At 57.3% G+C, this 17774-nt stretch overlaps 1 protein-coding gene across 2 annotated transcripts; it reads right to left on the bottom strand.

The window, feature by feature from the left end:
- Window positions 1–4: 4 nt before the first annotated feature.
- JAK3 (Janus kinase 3) lies at window positions 5–17162 on the bottom strand. Of its 2 annotated transcripts, none has more exons than XM_070416400.1 (25): window positions 17056–17162; window positions 14591–14675; window positions 13514–13705; window positions 12979–13102; window positions 12524–12635; window positions 12210–12355; window positions 11514–11808; window positions 10820–10942; window positions 10572–10729; window positions 10043–10154; window positions 9622–9808; window positions 8931–9058; window positions 8560–8691; window positions 7973–8057; window positions 7183–7310; window positions 6097–6229; window positions 5867–6018; window positions 5619–5769; window positions 4873–5012; window positions 4612–4801; window positions 3979–4103; window positions 3543–3715; window positions 2908–3025; window positions 2590–2700; window positions 5–1310 (listed from the first exon to the last, which is right to left on the bottom strand). In XM_070416400.1, the coding sequence occupies exons 3-25, from the start codon at window positions 13695–13697 to the stop codon at window positions 1203–1205; spliced, it is 3315 nt and encodes a 1104-aa protein (XP_070272501.1). In that variant the 5' UTR covers window positions 13698–13705; window positions 14591–14675; window positions 17056–17162; the 3' UTR covers window positions 5–1202. The 2 variants fall into 2 exon arrangements, with proteins under 2 accessions (XP_070272501.1, XP_070272500.1); XM_070416399.1 differs by having other exon boundaries at window positions 13514–13709.
- Window positions 17163–17774: the final 612 nt, after the last annotated feature.

A 17774-nucleotide genomic window follows, 5' to 3' on the forward strand; every position in this document is an offset into this window, starting at 1 on the left:
AGTCTCTATCCCCCGAGCCCTAACTACACTTCTCTTGATAGTACCCTTCTCAAGGTTCCCCATCACCCAAGTCCAGCAACAAACCATCCCTTCCACTGAACTCCTTTACTCGTTCAACAAACACCCCAGAGTCCCCTCTGTGCCCGCCCTACCCAGCCCCCATGGAGCCTCCAGGTCAGAAGAGACAGCTGGACACAGTCGGCACCCCAGCCCTATGGTCAGAAGGAAGCACAGGCCTTGCGGGGTGTGGCGGGAGCACACCGAGGAAGGCTACAGGGAGGTGATTGATAGCTGGGGGTTGAGAGATGAATGCAAGTTTTCCAGGGGGGCTAACGGGCAGGGAAGCCTTGCAGGCAGGTGAGGAGGTTTGGTGGGGCTTAATCTGCACAAGCCTCCACAAGTTGACTCTGCAAGTTGACTCTGCACAGCTGAGGAGCCAGCATATGGGACTGGGGCCCAGAGAGGGCAAGCAACTTGCCCTCTGTCACACAGCAAATAAGTGGCTCCAACAAACTCTGTACTGAGCCTCCTCACTGTCACCATGATGTTCCCTCTGCCAAGAATGCCTTTCCCTCCCTCAGCTGCTGAAAAGCTCCTGTCAGGCTTTTCAGAGTCATCAGTGTGTAACCCTCTGGTCAAGAGAGAAAGGCTCCAGTGTACAGGTGGGGAAAAGCCCTGGGGTACAATTAGGGTGGACTGGGACCCCAGCGTCTCCGGGCCCTTGACATAGTCCCAGTCACACTTGCTCTCCCAAAAAGTGAGTTTCCAACCAGAGCAGCTGCTCGTGTCCTTGGCTTCCTCCGGTGAGAGCAGGATGGGCGAACAGAAGCCTGAGATCATATATTGAGAGCTACACAAAGTCCTTGCTGGAAACTAGACGGGAAGGCATCCCCTGAGAAGATGGGGAAATGGGAGGAGCTTAAATGTGGCCCCTCCCCTCTGGGAGCAGGGCTCAGCGGCCCCACAGAGCCATCTGTCTTGAAGTTTTACAAGTTCCAAAGGCCACGAAGCCGCCGTTGCTCCACAAGCCAGGGATGCCCCATATGCAATGTCATTAGACTCTAAGCCGGTGGCCTAGAGAGGAGCAGCATCCTGCCCAAACTCGCGAGGCCAGTCCATTGAGACAAGGACCCAGAGGTGCGGGAGATATAAAAACGACAGTGAGTGAGGGCCTCCCTCCGGACAAGCAGGGAAGGTGGGCGCTACCCCCGACTTCCACTCCACAGCGCCTCCAGCTGGGGGCCCAGGGTGCTGAAGGATGGTCGGTCTTGTGGGCTAGGAGCCCAGCACAGCTTCATGAGCTCATGAACCTGGGGGTGGGGTGGGGGAGGGGAAGACAACAGGGTCACATGGGAGTGGTAGGAAGGACATGACTCTTGTTCTAAAATATGCTTAGACTCCATCCCTCCCCTGCTCCAAAGCCTCCCATGGCTCCCTACGGGTCTTAGAACAAAACCTCACCCTTCCTCTGCCTCCTTCCCTCCGTTACCTCCTTCCTTCTTCCATCAGCCACATCATTACTTAAACGCACCAAGCTCATTCCTACCTCAGGGCCTTTACAGCTGCCGTATCCTCCACCGAGAAAGCCCTCTGCCAGCTCTCCCCATGGATGGGCTCCTCCTCTAGGTATCACCTCCTCTAAGAGGTCCTCCCTGATCACCTCCCCTGTTCATCTCCCCTGTTCATCTCCTTCCCACCAGAATGGTTTTCTTTTTTAAAAATATTTGTATTGATTTTTAGATTGAGAGGAAGGGAGAGGAAGAAACATCAATTGGCTGCCTCCTGCACGCTCCCTACTAGGGATCAAGCCTGCAGCCTGGCATGTGCCCGGACCCCGGAATTGAAGCAGCAACCTTTCTGTGCACAGGATCTTGCCCAACCAACTGAGCCACACAGGCCAGGGAGCCACCAGAATGTTTTTGTTAGTTTCTGCTGGTTCCTGGGAGGACCCTGCTGAGTCCCCAGCATCCGCACACAGTCGTAGCTCCATATTTGTGGCCCAAACCAATTAATTTATGAATGACCAACTGCATGGCAGAAACTCTCACAAAAGTTGTGATGATAGCCCTGGCTGGTGCTGCTCAATGGTTAGAGTGTTGACCCATGCACCAAAGGGTCGTGGGATCAATTCCTGGTCCAGGGAGTGTACCTGGATTGCAGGTTTGATTCCTGCCCCGCTGGGGTGCAAGCATGGGAGGCAATCAATTCATGTGTCTCTTTCACATTGATGTTTCTCTCTCTCTCTCTCTCTTTCTCTTTCCCCCTCCCTCCCTTCCTTCCACTCTCTCTAAAACTCAATGGAAAAAATTTCCTCTGGTGAGGACTAACAACAACAACAACAAAGTTGTGATGATAAACATGAGTCCCTACGATTTTATTGAGAGCCCACTGTGTGCTGGGCCTTCCCATCCCGTCAGCCACTGTTATTTCCATTTTGGATTTGGGTAAACTGTGGCTCTGAAAACGCTCAGCCTCACGCCCCAGCAGGAGCTCTCAACCAAGAGAGAACGTGCTGGAGAGACTCAGAGGGGCCAGCCGGCTTGCCCAAAACCCTAGTGTGGGACCGAGTCAGTTCTTGCAAACACTCACCTCACCAGGGCAGGCTGGAGGTGCAGGCAGCCTCTGGCCCTCGGCCAGCAGGTCCAGGAGACGACAGAGAGCGGGGACATCTCGCTCACATCCCATCATCCGCAGGAACTCCTGGGGCCAGAGGGAACCCAGGTGATGGCGGGGAAGAGGGGTGCAGGTGACTAGGGGGTAAGCCATCCTGAAGGGAGGAAGGGCTCACTGCTGGTGGGGGTCGGGGAGGGGTCCTCTGTGATGCAGGGGGCTGCCTGAGGGGAGGGGGTCAGCCATAGCGAGGGGGTGGGAGAAGGAGGGTGCTAGGGGCTCAGGGCGCTGACTCACAGCGGAGGGGCTGCAGCTCTTGTCGCTGTAGGTGAACAGCTCGTACAGAACAACCCCAAAGCTCCAGACATCTGACTGGCGGGAGAAGATGTTGTCCGAGAGAGACTCCGGGGCGTACCTGGAGGGGACAGGGCGGCGTTGGGGTGTGAGCGCGGGGCGGAGGACAGGAGAGGAGCAGCACTGGGCTCGGGCAGCTGTCCAGGCCAGGTGGGCTAAAGGAGGGTCAGACTCCAGCTCCAGGGTCTCAGGCCCCCTGACTGTGGGATTGGAGCTGAGTCTGTGGCCAGCCAGGGCGGGACCTGGGGGCGGGGGTGGGGTGGGGTGGGGAGTCAACTGTGGGGCCTGTAGTTGTGGGGACGGGAGGGGCCAGTGCCGAGGGGGAGGGGCGCAGCCAGTACACTGGGAAGGGCTGGGAGGAGGGGGGAGCCAGGACTGTAAGGAGAAGGGGCCGGATCAGAACTGTGGGAGGAAGGGAGGGGCCGGGATGGTGGAGAGGAGAAGCAGGGACCAGGGCGGGGCTCAGGGTGCAGCTGCAGCTGTGGGCGGGGCCAGCACCCTGGGAGGAGGGGCGTGGCCAGGGAGGGAAAGGCCTGTGGGGAAGAAGGGCGGGTTTGAATTGAAGCGGGGTTTCCCACCAGAAGATGGGGCTTTGGCCCGGTTCCCGGACAACGTAATAGTCTTTGTCCAGCGGTAGCAGCTTGGCAAGGCCGAAGTCAGCGATCTTGACGTGCGTCTCACTCTCCACCAGGATGTTCCGCGCTGCCAGGTCGCGGTGCACACAGCGGCGGGAGCCCAGGTACTCCATGCCCTGCCGGCGGACATGGGGTCCGGACCCCAGGATGACTCAGCAGCGGTCCTCGAGCCCGACCTGGATCCAGATCCCAGCCTAACCCCACTGCCCCATCCTACACTCCAGTCCTGACCTTAGCCCGAACTCAACCCCACCTCCAACCAGACCTGGACCCCGAACATAAACCTTCTGCTTTCCCCAGACTCCACTCAGACTGCCCCCCTCCCCGCACCCCCCCAGGCCAGCCAGCTCGGCCGCAGGTCCAGGGGCTTCCGCCGCACCTTGCAGATCTGCGAGGCGTAGAGGAGCAGGCGGCCAGCATCGAGGCGCGCCCGGTGCCGCTGCAGGAAGTCGCGCAGGCAGCCGCTGGGCAGGTATTCCATGACCAGCCGCAGGCTCTGGCGGCCTAGGAGGCAGGGAGGCGGGAGGAGTCACCAGGGGCCCAGCCCTTGTCTACTCCCTTCCCCATGCTTCCTCCTGTACGAGTGGGACCCTGGGTTCTTCCTGGACTCAGTATTGCTTTCTATAACACTAGAGGCCCGATGCACGAAATGCAGCGGCTGCATCCGCAGCCCGGGCTTGGACCGGAAGGACGTCCGGTCTAATTAGCACATTACGCTTTTATTATTATAGATGGGAAGGCAACAACACTTACTGCTGATGTCTCTTGAGTACTTTGCACCATATATACTGATGCATTGACACCTCAGAATGACCCATTTTTCAGGTGGGAATATTGAAACTCAGAAAAATCACCCATCCACGGTCAGCCCTTGGGACAGGGTGGGAAGTGATAGTGAAGAATAAATAACAGTGTCCACGGCACCTATTGGTGTTCGAAGACTACCCCAAAGCGGCACTGCAGGGTGGTGAGGAAGTGGGATGTAAAGAGCGCCCGTTGGGGCGGGGTGCACCTGGGCCATAGCTGACACCGCGGTACTTGACAATGAAGTCGCTGTGCAGGGCTTTGAGGATCTGGATCTCCCGCTGGAAGTCCCTCTGCTGGTCTGGCCCGCTGTGCTGCAGCTGCTTCACAGCCACCAGGGCGCCCGTGTTGTCTCCCAGTGGGTCGTAGCGGCACAGTTCCACGCTGCCAAAGTTGCCCTGAGGGAGAGCAGGGCTGGTGTCCACGTGCCTGGGTGCCACCCTGCCCACCCCAGCCCAGCCCACCTCACCTTGCCTAGCTGTGAGATATACTTGAGGTGTCTCTCCTCAAAGATGGTAGGGTCCTGGCAGGCGTAGAGCTGGGCGCCATTCCACAGCCCATCATGGGGCGCCAGGGCACCAGGTGTGGGGTCCGAGAGGAGCTCATAATCTGGGGGCCACAGACAGTGAGTGGTCTGAAACTGATATGCTGTGTGACCTCAATCTGCACGCAGATCCCTTCTGTGCACATGGCCACTGCGAGCCAAAGGGTAGTTCGTGGGGCTGAAGTAGTGCCCTCAGGGCCCAGGCAGGTCCCTCAGGCAGGGCACACCCTGTGCCACTACACGTGGCTATGGGTATTGAAGGGCCTTTCCAGACTCCACTGCTGTGAGCTGTGGTCACATGACTGAGCTCAGACTGATGGGGGAGATGCACTCTGCACCCCTTCAGGCCTGGCACATGGAAACCTAGAATGGGACCCTCCACACTCTTTCTCTTAACTACAGAGGATCCAACAGAGACCTGAGGCCCTGGGATGGGTGGAGCCACCAAAGAAGAGGTGCCTGTTGACCTGGACATTGAATGAGAGCTAAACACCCATCATGTTCAGCCTTGAGCTCAGGTGCTGTTTGTTACAGCTGCTATCAAACTGCCCATTATAGCTGACTGTTACAGGACCAACACTCCAATCTTTCTAGGCACACAGATTGGGCTCTGCTCCCACGGGGCCCAATACCACATGCAGGTCCTGCCCACCCTGCGGCCCAGGGAGCACCTGATGTAATGAGGTTGTTCAGGTCACGGATGACAGCACGAAAGGAGGGCCTGTGGCCTGGCTCGTAGGCCATGCACTGTTGGATCAGCAGGGCCAGCTCCATCCACTTAGGGGCAGGCAGCTGCTGCCGGTCCTCATAAAACTGGAGCTTCTGAGGATGGAAGGAGGAGCTAGTCACCCTGGTGCCCCCTCAGGAGCCCTTCCCGGACCCACTCGTCCTCCCGCAGCTGTCAAAGGGGAACTCTGACCTTGGCGGGCTCCAGGGTGCTGATGGGCATCGTGACACCGCTGAACACCTCCCAGACTGTGGCACCGAAGCCCCACTTGTCAGCTTCCAAGCTAAGTGTCCGGGCCTCCTGGAGACATTCAGGGGCCACCCAGGGGATCCTGTCAGTGAGCACTGTGGGGGCGGAGAGGGCACCAAGGGTCACTTCCTTGCCCCACGAGGCCCCTCCTGCCTCCAGCCCTCCGCACTTACTCTCCAGGCTTAGCACAGTGGGGCTGACACCGGGATCACTCAGCTTGATGAAGGGCGGGCTCCCATCAGCCCCCTCCCGAGCCAGGAGCACCTTCCGGGCTGAGACATTGCCATGCGGGAGGCCTTTGTCCTCCTAAGTGGGCCGGGCATAAGGAGATGCCGGGGAGGGTGTGATGCGTGAATATGCTGGCTGCTGACGGCTACGCGCCCTGCAAAGCCCGCCTGGGGCTGCTCAGACCACACTCTAGAATCTTCCCTAGAATACTGGCAGCCTGACTGGCCTCCTCTAGTCCACCCCCTATTACAACGCCCCCCCGCCCTCCTCGAATACTGCTCTCCCACCCTGTGGCTGGCTCCCCATTGGCTTCAGGATAAAGACAAAGGTCCACCCTGACCAGTATGGCTCAGTGGCTAGAGCATCGACCTGTGGACTGAAGAGTCCCAGGTTCAATTCCGGTCAAGGGCATGTACCTTGGTTGCAGGCACATCCCCAGTAGCAGGTGTGCAGGAGGCAGCTGATGGATGTTTCTCTCTCGTGGATGTTTCTAACTCTCTATCCCTCTCCCTTCCTTTCTGTAAAAAATCAATAAAATATATTTTTTAAAAAAGACAAAGGTCCTCAGCCTGGCGTTCGAGGTCTTTTGAAGCCCAGCCCTTCTGCATTCTTCCCATGAGCTCGCACACCCCCACCCTGGTCTCCTGCCAAGTGAACGAAATGATGCACCCCGACATGAAACATACCCTGTTCGCTGCAAGGCCTTTGCCCAGGCTGTTCTCTCAGCCTGACACGCCCTCCTTGCTTTCTCCTCATGATGAGCTCCAGCTCAACCTTCCAGGCCCTGGCTCTTGGGGAAGACGTCCCCCTGACCCAGCCTCATGGCTCACTACCCCCCGGCGTCCACATGACCAGCTGTTCCCTTCCTCTGCTCTTACATCTCTGAGCCCGTACATATGCTTTGCCCTCCATCTAAAATGCCTCCCCTGGCACCCTTGGCAAACTGCGATCCATACAACAGAGCCCACCCTCAAACCCCGCCCCCCCCGCCCCCCCAGAATGGAGGACGGAGCAGGCAGAGGAGCACTCACCAGATAGTTGAGAGCATAGGCCAGCTGTTTGATCACCTGAAGCTTCCAGCTGGCTGGCACCAAATGGCCACACTTGCGCAGGTATGTGTCCAGTGCTCCCAGGTGTACAAATTCCTGCACCATGATGCCTGGTGGCAGCACAGGGAAGGGCAGGGTTGGGAGGCAGGACTGCATCCTGTGCGTCAGGCTCCGCCTCTGCTCCGCCTCAGGAGTCACTACACTCTGTGCTCTGACTGTTCCCTCCCATCCTTACCCTGCTCACCTCTCCACCTCCCCTCCCCCTCTCAGAACTCTGCCTGAACAGCCTGGAAGGTTCTGAGCTCTCTCTGTGTCTCACATCCAGCCCTTTGTGTATTTGTGTCTTCTGCCTAGAACACCCCTCTTCTCTCTCTTCCCTAATTCCTACCGATCCTCACCGCCCCAGAACCGCTGCCTGATCTCCAGGCCGTGTCGGCGGTCTCTGGCCACCCCGGGTGCCCTGCGCTGTCCCCATCGCACACGGTCATGTCACCTGGCCAGCCTGTCACGTTCTGGGCTGTGCACCCAACTCCTGGGGTGAGCTAAACGGGTGGGATGGAGGGTGGAGGGCAGTGTGGCCCTGACAGAGTGGCAGAAGGTAGTCAGTGAAGTGACATGGAACCAGGTCTGGCCTGAGAGTGTTCTGGGGCTGGTATTGGTGGGAGCCTGGAGGGCGACTGAGGGGCACATGTACAGCGATGGGCCCTGGAGAGGCTCAGTGAGGCGGTGGGGGTAGAGGGTGGAGGGTGGGGGGGAACAGGGTGTCTCTTACTGTCTCCGGCCATGCACACGCCATGAAGCAACACGAGATGCTGGTACGACACTTGGCTCATCAAACTCGCTGCTTCCAGGAATGACTGGGGAGGTCAGGAGGGAGAGAAGATGCATGGGTTCCTCTCACTCCAGGATCCGACCAGAGGCCCCAAACTTGCAGCTCACAAACCTGCCTTGGGAGGAGGCCTGGCCCCAACTTTTTCTGGGCCTGGGTCCCACTGTGAGTGGACACCGCACGGTATACCATAATTTTCTGACGGCGGCTGGAAGTGGGCACTGTAGTCTACCTTGAGTCTCTCACAGGTAAGTGGGAGATTTGGGGGTTAAGCAAGGCCTAGCCCCTCTGATGCCTCCATCGGCACCACTCCCTGTCCTTTGCACACTCCTCTCTAGCCCACTGGCCTCCTCACTGACCCTTGCACTGGCTAGTGCATTCTTTCCATTTGCATTGGTGTCCCCCAGCTCTTCTGTACTTCATCATTTGGAGATGCTGTGGCTACATTTCTGTGTCTTAAAATGCCTCTGATTCCATGACCCTCTCTCCAGCCAGCCCTGACCCCAAAGGCCTGGTCCCCACCCGCTCACCTCCATGCAGTGCTTATGCTTAGCATCCAACACTTTGAGCAGCACCTCCGTCTCCCGAGGCTCCCCATCCACAGTCTCGTGGCGACAGCCCCGGTAAATCTTGGTGAAGGATCCATGACCCAGGTTCTCACACTGGAGGGTGAGGGAACAATAGGAGAGGCCAGTAAGGGCACTCCTGTGGGATTCTGACCTCCCCCGCCCCCCTTGGCCTGAGCAAGGCACAGATACTGGTTCCATTTTTCAGATGATGAAGCAGAAGCACAGAGAGGTTACATCACATGCCTGAGGCCACACAGCAGAGGTGGATACAGACCAGGTCTCTGGACTCCAGCTGAGGCCGCCATCCACCCCTGTTTCCTGAGGCTCCTTACCCACTCCAGGCTGTCAGCGGCGATCTTGTGAAATGTCATCTGACTCAGCTGGCATCCCGAGTGGGGCTGAACAGGGGATGATGTGGGTGGACTGCAACCTCTCCGGACCACAATCAGGTTGGACTTTTCTGCAAGGAGGGGGTGCAGAGAGAAAAACCAGAGGTCAGAGGTAAAAGGCCCTCAAAGGTTTGCTCACTTCCTGTCTTAGTTTGGAGTCGCCCCAGGAAGCCGGCCCTCTGAGATGAGGACTCTAGGGCACAGGGTTCACTTGAAAGAAGACTCCGGGTAGCCCCTGGGTGAGGGGTTGGGGAGTGAAACAGAGAGGGAAGGAACCTGTGGGGGGTGCCAATGAGCAACCAGCACTATGGTCAACGGGGTCTCAGTGTTGCCCGGGGCTCTGGGAGACTCAGCACTCAGACCACAGAGCTGCCCCATCCCAGGGGTTTGTCTGAGAGTGAAATTCACCCAGAGGGAAGGGCAAAAGACAAAGGGAGATTGAGTGCTAGTGGCATCCCTCCATCAGATTCTGGATTCAGCCCGAAGGCAGTAATCTATCCCACAAGCCAATGAATCAACTTTTTTTTTCCCCTAAAGCACTTGCATTTTCTGCCACTTGCCACCCAAGAGCTGTGACAAACAGAAGAGCAGGTCCCTAGATGACTCCTCAGCTCAAAGGAGAGGGCGGGCTCACCTTTGGGCCTAGGGGTGCAGCAGAAGGTGAGGTTCAGAGCAACCCCATCTACATGCAGACCACCATCCCAGCAGGCCGCCAGGAGCTCTCGGAGACTGCTATGGGGTCGGCCAAGGTCAGCCAGGGAGAAGGTTCCTGTGGGGTCGCACCGGATGAGGCAGCCCTTGTAATCGGGGCCCAGCGGGGTCTGCAAGGAGGAGTGGTCCCTGAGTGGGAGTAGGCCACACCCCTCGATCTCTCCCACTTCCTTGAGCACTACAGCGCTCCAAGCCTTTGCACATGCTGTTTCCCTCCACTGGGAATGTCTCTCCCCTTCCCTTCTTCAGGAAGCAAATGCTCACACATCTTTCAGGTCTCCACTCAAATCTCACCTCCTCCAGGAAGCCCTCCCTGACCTCCTGGCTCCTAGCAGTGGACTAACCTGGACACACACAGTGAGGAGGAAGCTGTCGAAATCCTGGGGGCTGCGGCGAAGAACGTAGGAGCCAGGGAGGGAGCCTCCAGTCTTGAGCTTGTTGATGGCAAAATCCAGGCTTGGGGAAAGGTGGAAGGGAGCCAAGATTGCAAGACAAAGAGATGGAGGCAGAGAAACCAAGCCAGGCCTGGTTTCTAACTCTGGTCTCTCTGAGGCCCTGGGATCCTCACCAGGTAACAGTCCCTCCCTCCCCCATATGGAAAATGGGCCAAATGATGGGTTTCTGCCTAGGAGATTAAGCAAGAGGAAATGGCCTGGGACCCCAGGCATCAGAGGGAAGGACATGGTTGCCCGGGAAGCAAGAGACCCCAGCCTCTTTGAGTGCTGACCATGCACCAGCCGCTGTCCAGCACTTGACCCCTTGTCCAGGGCTCCGGGAAGGCGGGGACATTGAGGCACCAAGAAAGGGAGTGACCAGGGTTTGGACCGGGATGGAACAGGCTACCCAGGGCGGGTATGGGAGGCCGGTCCTTACGTGATGGGGCCGTGGCACTGCTGGGCCACCTCCTCCAGCAGCCGCGGCGGCGCCACCTCCTTGCAGAAGTAGTGCTGGGAGTCCGTGGTCAGTCGGAAGTAGCCGTCCACGAGCGCCACGAAGGACAAGGAGGCTGGCAGCCCCGGGAACTCAGCCTCCTGCGAGGGGCCGAGGGGTCGAGCGCCGCGTTAGCGCCTGTTGTGGTCCCCGCTCTCGGGTAAGTCGGAAGAGGGGCGTCCAGCACCCACCAGGATCTGGTTGTCCGTCCTGGTGATGGTGACCAGGCGATGCTCCCCAGCTGGGCCAACGCGCGGGGCCTGCTTGATGCTGATGTCCACGATTTCTGGGAAGTCGCAGAAAGGCTGGAAGACCTGGGAGGGAGGCGGGGCCTGAGGGCGGGAGTCCGCTTTCTCGGAGCCCCCAAACGCTCTTGGAAGCCTGAACCCCACCAGCCCGCACAATGAACCCTCCAGCTCGCAGCCGGGCCCAGTCCATGCCTTTCCCACCTCGCCCCTGCCAAGCCCCCCTCTTCTACTAATCACACCCCTCTCGACCCTACCCTGCCCATCCCCAAATTTCCCCCACCCGACCCCTGCCAAAACCCTCCTCCATCTCAGTGGGAACCTTCCCTGAGCCCCTCCCTTGCTGAGCTCCACTTGATTTCTCCTTAGTCCAGTCGGAAGCCCCACCCCCTCTCTTAGTCCCGCCTCCTCCCTGTACTATCGGTTCGCTCCGCCCAACCAGCTCCTTCCCTCTCAGCCCCGCCCATTCTCATTCCCGCCTCCTCACTCAGCCCCGCCTCCTCACTCTGCTAGCCACTACCTGAGCCCTCCCAGTCTCCCCCCAGCTTCGGCCCCGCCCCCAAGAGCCCTGCCCATTCCCCGCCCCTCCCAGATAGGCCCCGCCCCCGCCGTTTGGCCCCCGCCCAGATTCTGCTGGCACCTCCTCTGTTCCTGGACTCCAGGCGATGCCGCTACCACCGGCCACGCGGAGCAGCCCCTTCGCCTCTTGACCCCCAGCCGACCCGGGGAGGCCCACGAGGAAGGTCTCCGTGGCCCTCGCCAGGTCCAGCCTCTCCAGGTCCATGATGTACTTGGCCATGAGTGAGTGTCTGTCAGCCTGGCAGGTGGCCACGCGGAGCAGGGCCTGGCGCACCCTCCTCCGGATGCGCCTCCGCGTAACGAAGCTCAGGCCCTGGATCAGGTCGCGCAGGCCAGGGGGCAGGCAGGTCTTGTAGCTGTGAGTGGGGGGCGTGGACTCTCAGTGTGGGAACGAGTCCCGGCAGGACTGACAGGGACGCACCCCACCCAGGCTGTAGTTGAGGGGCCGTAGTGTGGCCTGTCTGCAGGCATGGGGACACACTCAGGGGCGTGCATGGGAGCAGGGCCTCAGTGTGGTGAAGGTCATTGGGGCCCACAGGACAGACAGGGACACGGGCAGGCCTTCGGGGGCAGGAGGCAGGGCCCTGGAGCCTCAGTGGGGCATGGGACTGGGTTGAGGCCTGGGTCATCACATGGACACACTGCAGGCTTGTAGGTAGGGAGCCTTCTGGGGTTCCTGAGCTCTGGGATGCCCTGGTGGAGCCATATGTGTGCGCTCCCAGCTAGCAGCTGGGCACCACAGCCTGGAGGCCCTCACCTGACGGTCTTCAGCAGATCCTCCGGCTGCTGGGCCTGCTCACAGGCCATCCGGGCCAAGTCCAGCACAGCCAGGCTGAGACATTCGCCCTGCTCCTTGAGGCTGAGGCCCACCGGAAGTCGGCCACTCACCAGGTCATTGCGGTGCTGGGAGCCGGTCATAGCCCAACTGTGAGCCCTGAGGTTGCCCTGTGGCCCCCCCACCCCTGGGCTGACCCCCCTCCCTGGGTTGCCACAGGGAGGATCAGCCAAGGCCACCCCTGAGGTGGCTCTGCAGACCCCCAACCCTGGGCCAGGCCCCACACAGACCCCTACCTGAGCAAATAGGTATTCCAGGACTGGCAGGTCAAGGATGGCGCTGGCCAAGTCCTTCCGAAGCCCGAAGCGGTGACACGTCTCTAGCCCAAACCAGTTGGGGAAGTAAAAGCTGTGTAGGGGAGGGGAGAACCCTAGAGTGTGGGGTATTGGGGGTGGGGGTGGGGGTAGAGGACTGTGCCAAGACCTCATAGAACCCAGGGTGTGCCAATGAATTGCTGTATGACCTTGGGCAAGCCACCTACCCTCTCTGGCCTCAGTTTCCCCATCTGTGAAATGGACAGTGATCATACCCTCCCTGGAGCGCTCATTGTGAGGTACAGGGAAATGATACATTGTAGGATCACTGTTTCAAACTCCCATTTCCTAAGCCCTCAGCCAAAGGCATCCTGCTAGGGGGCGGGGGTGGTGGTGAGGGGTGCTTGGCGGGGGGGGGGGGAGGGGGGGCTTCCTACCGGAGCCTGTAGACAAGGACCTGGGTGCCCTCATCCTCCACGGAGAAGATGTGGCTCGGGGGGAACCAGCAGGACAGGTCCTCCAGGGCCAGAGCAAAGAGGGAGTGGTACACGGGCAGGATGCCTGAGGGGAGGCCCTTGTCAGCTCCCTCCTGGTCTCCCGCCTCTCCTCTGCTGCCCCCAAACAGTGCCACAGGCTCTCTGGCACCTTCAGCTGTGACACTGCTCCACCCCTGCTCACACACACTCCCGGGCTCCCATTGCCCTCAGGAGAGAAGCCACTCACCATCTTCTCAGGGCTCTCTCCCCCTCTCCCCAGGGTATCTCTCTCCCCTGTACTCTTTACCTGGAGGATGATCAGCTGTTTTCCCTCCTGTGCTATCACATGCCATTCCCTCCTCCCTTACCAAACTCCTACTCATCCCGCCACGCCTCAGTTCCCATGCAGACTCAGGCTGGCAGCTATTCTAGCTCCCAATCCGGGCCCCTCACTCCTACCCATCCCTCTGGCCCCGCATTTTAAGGGCCCACTCACCACTGGCCTTAGCAGCCCGAACACACAGCTCTTCAGCCGAGTGGTCCCCAAAGGAAAAGGTTAGGCGCTGAGGGGGCCCAGGACCCCGAGAGGGCAGCAGCACATGCAGGGCACCAGCCTCGGAAGACGAGAGGCTGTAAGAGCGCTCGGGGATCAGGGGTGTCTCTTCACCGGGAGGCGCCATGAGTGCAGCTGCCTGGACAGAGAGGGGCAGGCCCTGAGTTCTGGGCAGAGGGGCGAGACGACATAGAGTAAAACCTTGATATCACGGACTAATTTGGGCGAGGCGGGGTCCGTTAAAGCCAAGAGTCCATTCTATAATAAAGTGGGTTTTCTGGATGTGTATGTTAAAAAATTGACAAATTAGTTTGTTTACCTGTTTTTTACTTATGTAGACACATTTGTGTGCTTAAAATTAAGTATGTGTGGCCCTGGCCGGTGTGGCTCAGTGGTTGAGCATTGATCTATGAACCAGGAGGTCATGGTTGGATTCCGGGCAGGGCACATGCCTGGGTTGTGGGCTGATCAATGATTCTCTCTCAACATTGATGTTTTTATCTCTCTCCCTCTCCCTTCCTCTCTGAAACCAATACAAATATATATTTTAAAAGTCAAGTATGTAGGAACAGTTTAATTTCACAGAAAATTTTCTCTGTCTATTACTATAGTTTTAAATTTATACTGAATGGGTCTAGTAAATGCACGCACTCACCAGTCACAGAGAGTAAACAGTACACAGGCTGGGTGTGGCTCAGTGCACATTGGAACACGGGCCTCTGCAGAAAGTCACACCAATAGACACAGAACCAATTGCGTGATGGGTGACCACGTGCTAATCGTTCCCGAACATTGTTTAGGAGCAGTGACTCTTGGACTTAAATATGTAAACTATAGTTGTAGATATGTAATATTTATTTCTGTCGGCGAAATTATTAGTGTTTTTTCCCAACATATGGTCTATTTGCTAAAATTTGTTAAAAATAACAATGAATTTCCCTAGCTGGTTTGGCTCAGTGGATAGAGCATCGGCCTGTGGACTAAAGGGTCTGGGGTTTGATTCCAGTCAAGGGTATGTACCTTGATTCCGACCCTGGTCGGGGCTTGTGGGTCTCTCACATCGATGTTTCTCTCTCTGTGTCTCTTCCCACCCCTTCCACTCTCTCTAAAAATCAATGGGAAAATATTTTCAGGTGAGAATTAAGCAAAAATAATAAAATAACAGTGAATTAATAACAAAAAAAACCCCTCTGTTAATTGAATTCAGTGGTTCTCAACCTTCCTAATGCTGCGACCCTTTAATACAGTTCCTCATGTTGTAGTGACCCCCAACCATAAAATTATTTTCGTTGCTACTTCATAACTGTAATTTTGCTACTGTTATGAATCGTAATGTAAATATCTGATATGCAGGATGTATTTTCATTGTTACAAATTGAACATAATTAAAGCATAGTGATTAATCACAAAACAATATGTAATTATATATGTGTTTTCCGATGGTCTTAGGCGACCCCTGTGAAAGGGTTGTTCGACCCCAAAAGGGGTCGAGACCCGCAGGTTGAGAACCGCTGATTTAATTATAAGTAAATGTTGGTTAAAAGCATTTTAAAATTAACAAGATATTAATTTTCACATACAGAAATTTTGTTCATTATAGCCCAAATCTGTTAAATCAAGCTCCACAAAGTGCAGGGTTTACTGTACAAACCTCCTAGATTGGGAAGGGGTGGGGGTGGGGGTGGGTGAGGTAGGGATTCGGCTGGAAAAAGAGAAAGAAGACAGAGAGACAGAGATACACAGAGAGAACGAGAAAGATGGGGGAGGGGGGGGTGCTGAGTATGCCAGGCGGGTGAGGAGCCACGGCTGGTCTGTGCTGGAATACGCTCTGCACCCACATCGTTAGTCCCCAAGGCAGACATCTCCAGTCAATCTGCGGCCTCTGCACTTACCCCCTAGTCCAGCCCCTGCCCCAGGAAGGCAGGAGCAATTGATAACAGATGTGCAGATTTGCCACCAGGAAGCAGATGGGTGCTGGCTTTTGCACATAAGGGTTCACAGGAGTAAGGGTATCCCTCACTCTCTGCTGGTGGGAGTGGTACTCAAGCACTTCCAGCTGGAAGCTTCCGCAGCTGATGTGGTTCGTGCCCAGGGGGCAGACCCAGTCTGATGACTCTGCCCACAGGGGTCCCTGTGTCTGACTCACCACCACCACCACCACCATCTCTGTCTCATCACTCCTATCATGGAGCCCCTCAGGGCATCTCAGGCCCCAGGGCAGGAAGCCCAAGAGGAAAATACCCCCTTTATTCACAGCCAACCTCCAGCATCACCCCTGGGGATCCCCAGAGCTCAGGGCCCTTGGCTGGGCTGGGCAAGGGGTTGGTCTTTGAACCCAATGAGGAAAATTGGGGAGGTGGTCAAGCTCCACTTAAACTGCCCAGAATTAAGACAATACAAAGAGAATGTTGGGTAAAAAATGATGTTACAAAATAATAGTAGGGAATGGGAGTAAGAGGGGACAGCATTAATGTATTTGTCACGCACTCAGAATATCAGCCTGGGGCTGGGATAGATGAAGACTCCAGGCTCTGGGTTCAAATCCCAGCCCCCACCCCCACCCCACCCCACCCCACGCCCATGTCCTGGCCAGGTGACCCTAGCAGGGCTCCTACCACTGGGTCTCTCTGTCAATTGTGAAATGAGCTGACTCCTCACCCACCTCAGTGAGGTGGTGCCCTGAGCCCGGCCAGAGGTGTCAACCCGTTCAATCTGCAGTAACTGACCCAATCCTTAGCGAGTGAGCACTGGACAAACGCCAGCTAAACCGCACAGGAAGGTCCCCTGGCAAGGTGGTTTAGAGGTTCCTGTCAGGGAGGGAGGGTGTGGTAGGGACAGGACTTTCCCTTAGGAACACCTCAGTGCCAGCAGCTCCCAGACCAGCCATGGGAACATTCACAGCCTCAGGAGCCCGGGGACCCCGTCGCCCCACAGAGGGGACCACTGTCCTGTTTCTAACAGCCACCCGGATCTTGCCCGACTTTGTACTTTCATAAAAACAGAATCACACAGCATGTCTTCTCTTTAAAATAAGTCTTTAAAAAAAAACAAAAAACTCCCACATGATTGTTTAAATATCGAAAGTAAAAAAAAGGAAAACTCAGAGGTGAAAACCCACGGTTTGGGGACGAGAAAAATGCCCTTGGTTTGACACCAAAATTCCCACATGCTGGGTCAGCCCGGGCTCTGGCGGGGGCTGCAAGGGTCTGGGCTGGAGCTGGTCCCCGAAGCAAGTACGGGGATTGACTCGGGTTCCCACAGCTGGGACGGTGACGCCTCATTTTATGGCCGACAAAGCCGAGGCCCCCAGAGCCGGTCCTTGGCCAGCGTCCGAGCTCACATGAGGCTCGCAGCTTTCCTCGCAGGCCCGGGAAGGCGAACTCGCCCTGGCGGTCACAGTGCCCTCCGCTCGCCCTGACATCCCCAGACCCAACCGTGCACCCCCCTGGGCCTGGCCAGAGCCCCGTGGCACCACCAGATCTTACCTGGCAGGTGGGGACCCTGGGCCAACGACGGGAAGGCAGAGCCGGTGGCAGTGGAAGGAAAGTCCCGCTGGGCTCTTTCCTGTGTGGGCCCCTCTGCTTCCTGAGCGGCTGTCACTTACCGAAAGTCATGGCCTTGTGGGGGACGGGGGCGGGGAGGTGAGAGGGCCCAGCTGGGGAGGGGCAGAAATTTCCAGAAGCCTGCGCAGCAGCGGGTCACGTAGGGGTATCAGTATGTTGAGGGCAGAAATAGAGAAACGGGGACTAGCTATAATTATAAGAAATATTAATCATGTTGTTAACGGTGATTGTTCTGTGCTGATTAGAGGAAGCGCATTCTAACTGGGCTGAGAGTTGTACGCCCCTGGGGACATGAGGACTAACGTTGGAATGCAGTCCATCTCTTCCCGGAGGCGCCCGCCCTCTGCCACCCCCTCAGCCCGCGTGGCCTGTAACCTGTGAGCACTATGCCTTACCTACTTCCCCAGGCCTGTAGTTCCTCCTTTCCCATGAAATCTTTACCTCCGACCCAATAGAAGCAGCTGGCGGATGGGGAGGGACAGAGCAGATTTTCCTGGATGACTTGCTGCTCTCCCATATGCCGGCAGTATCAGAATAAACACTCATATCCTATTCAACCCTGTGTCTGCTTTATTGGCTCAAGTAGTGACGGGCAGCCCGGACCCACTCGTTGCCCAGTTACAAGCAGGCTCCAGACCCAC

This window comes from Myotis yumanensis, unplaced genomic scaffold (genome assembly GCF_028538775.1).
Source record: "Myotis yumanensis isolate MYYU_CA2020_CCGP unplaced genomic scaffold, mMyoYum1.0.hap1 SCAF_5, whole genome shotgun sequence".
Classification (NCBI taxonomy): Eukaryota; Metazoa; Chordata; class Mammalia; order Chiroptera; family Vespertilionidae; genus Myotis; species Myotis yumanensis.

Bases quoted from the DNA above. Each gene is read 5' to 3' on its own strand.
- JAK3 (XM_070416400.1), bottom strand. From the start codon at position 13,697: ATGGCGCCTCCCGGTGAAGAGACACCCCTGATCCCCGAGCGCTCTTAC. The intron at 10,943-11,513 runs GTGCCAGCAGAA...CCTCCCTCCCAG, and splicing joins GGAGTCCAGGAACAGAGGAG to GTCTTCCAGCCTTTCTGCGA. The intron at 9,809-10,042 runs GTTAGTCCACTG...TCCTCCTTGCAG, and splicing joins TCCTCACTGTGTGTGTCCAG to ACCCCGCTGGGCCCCGATTA.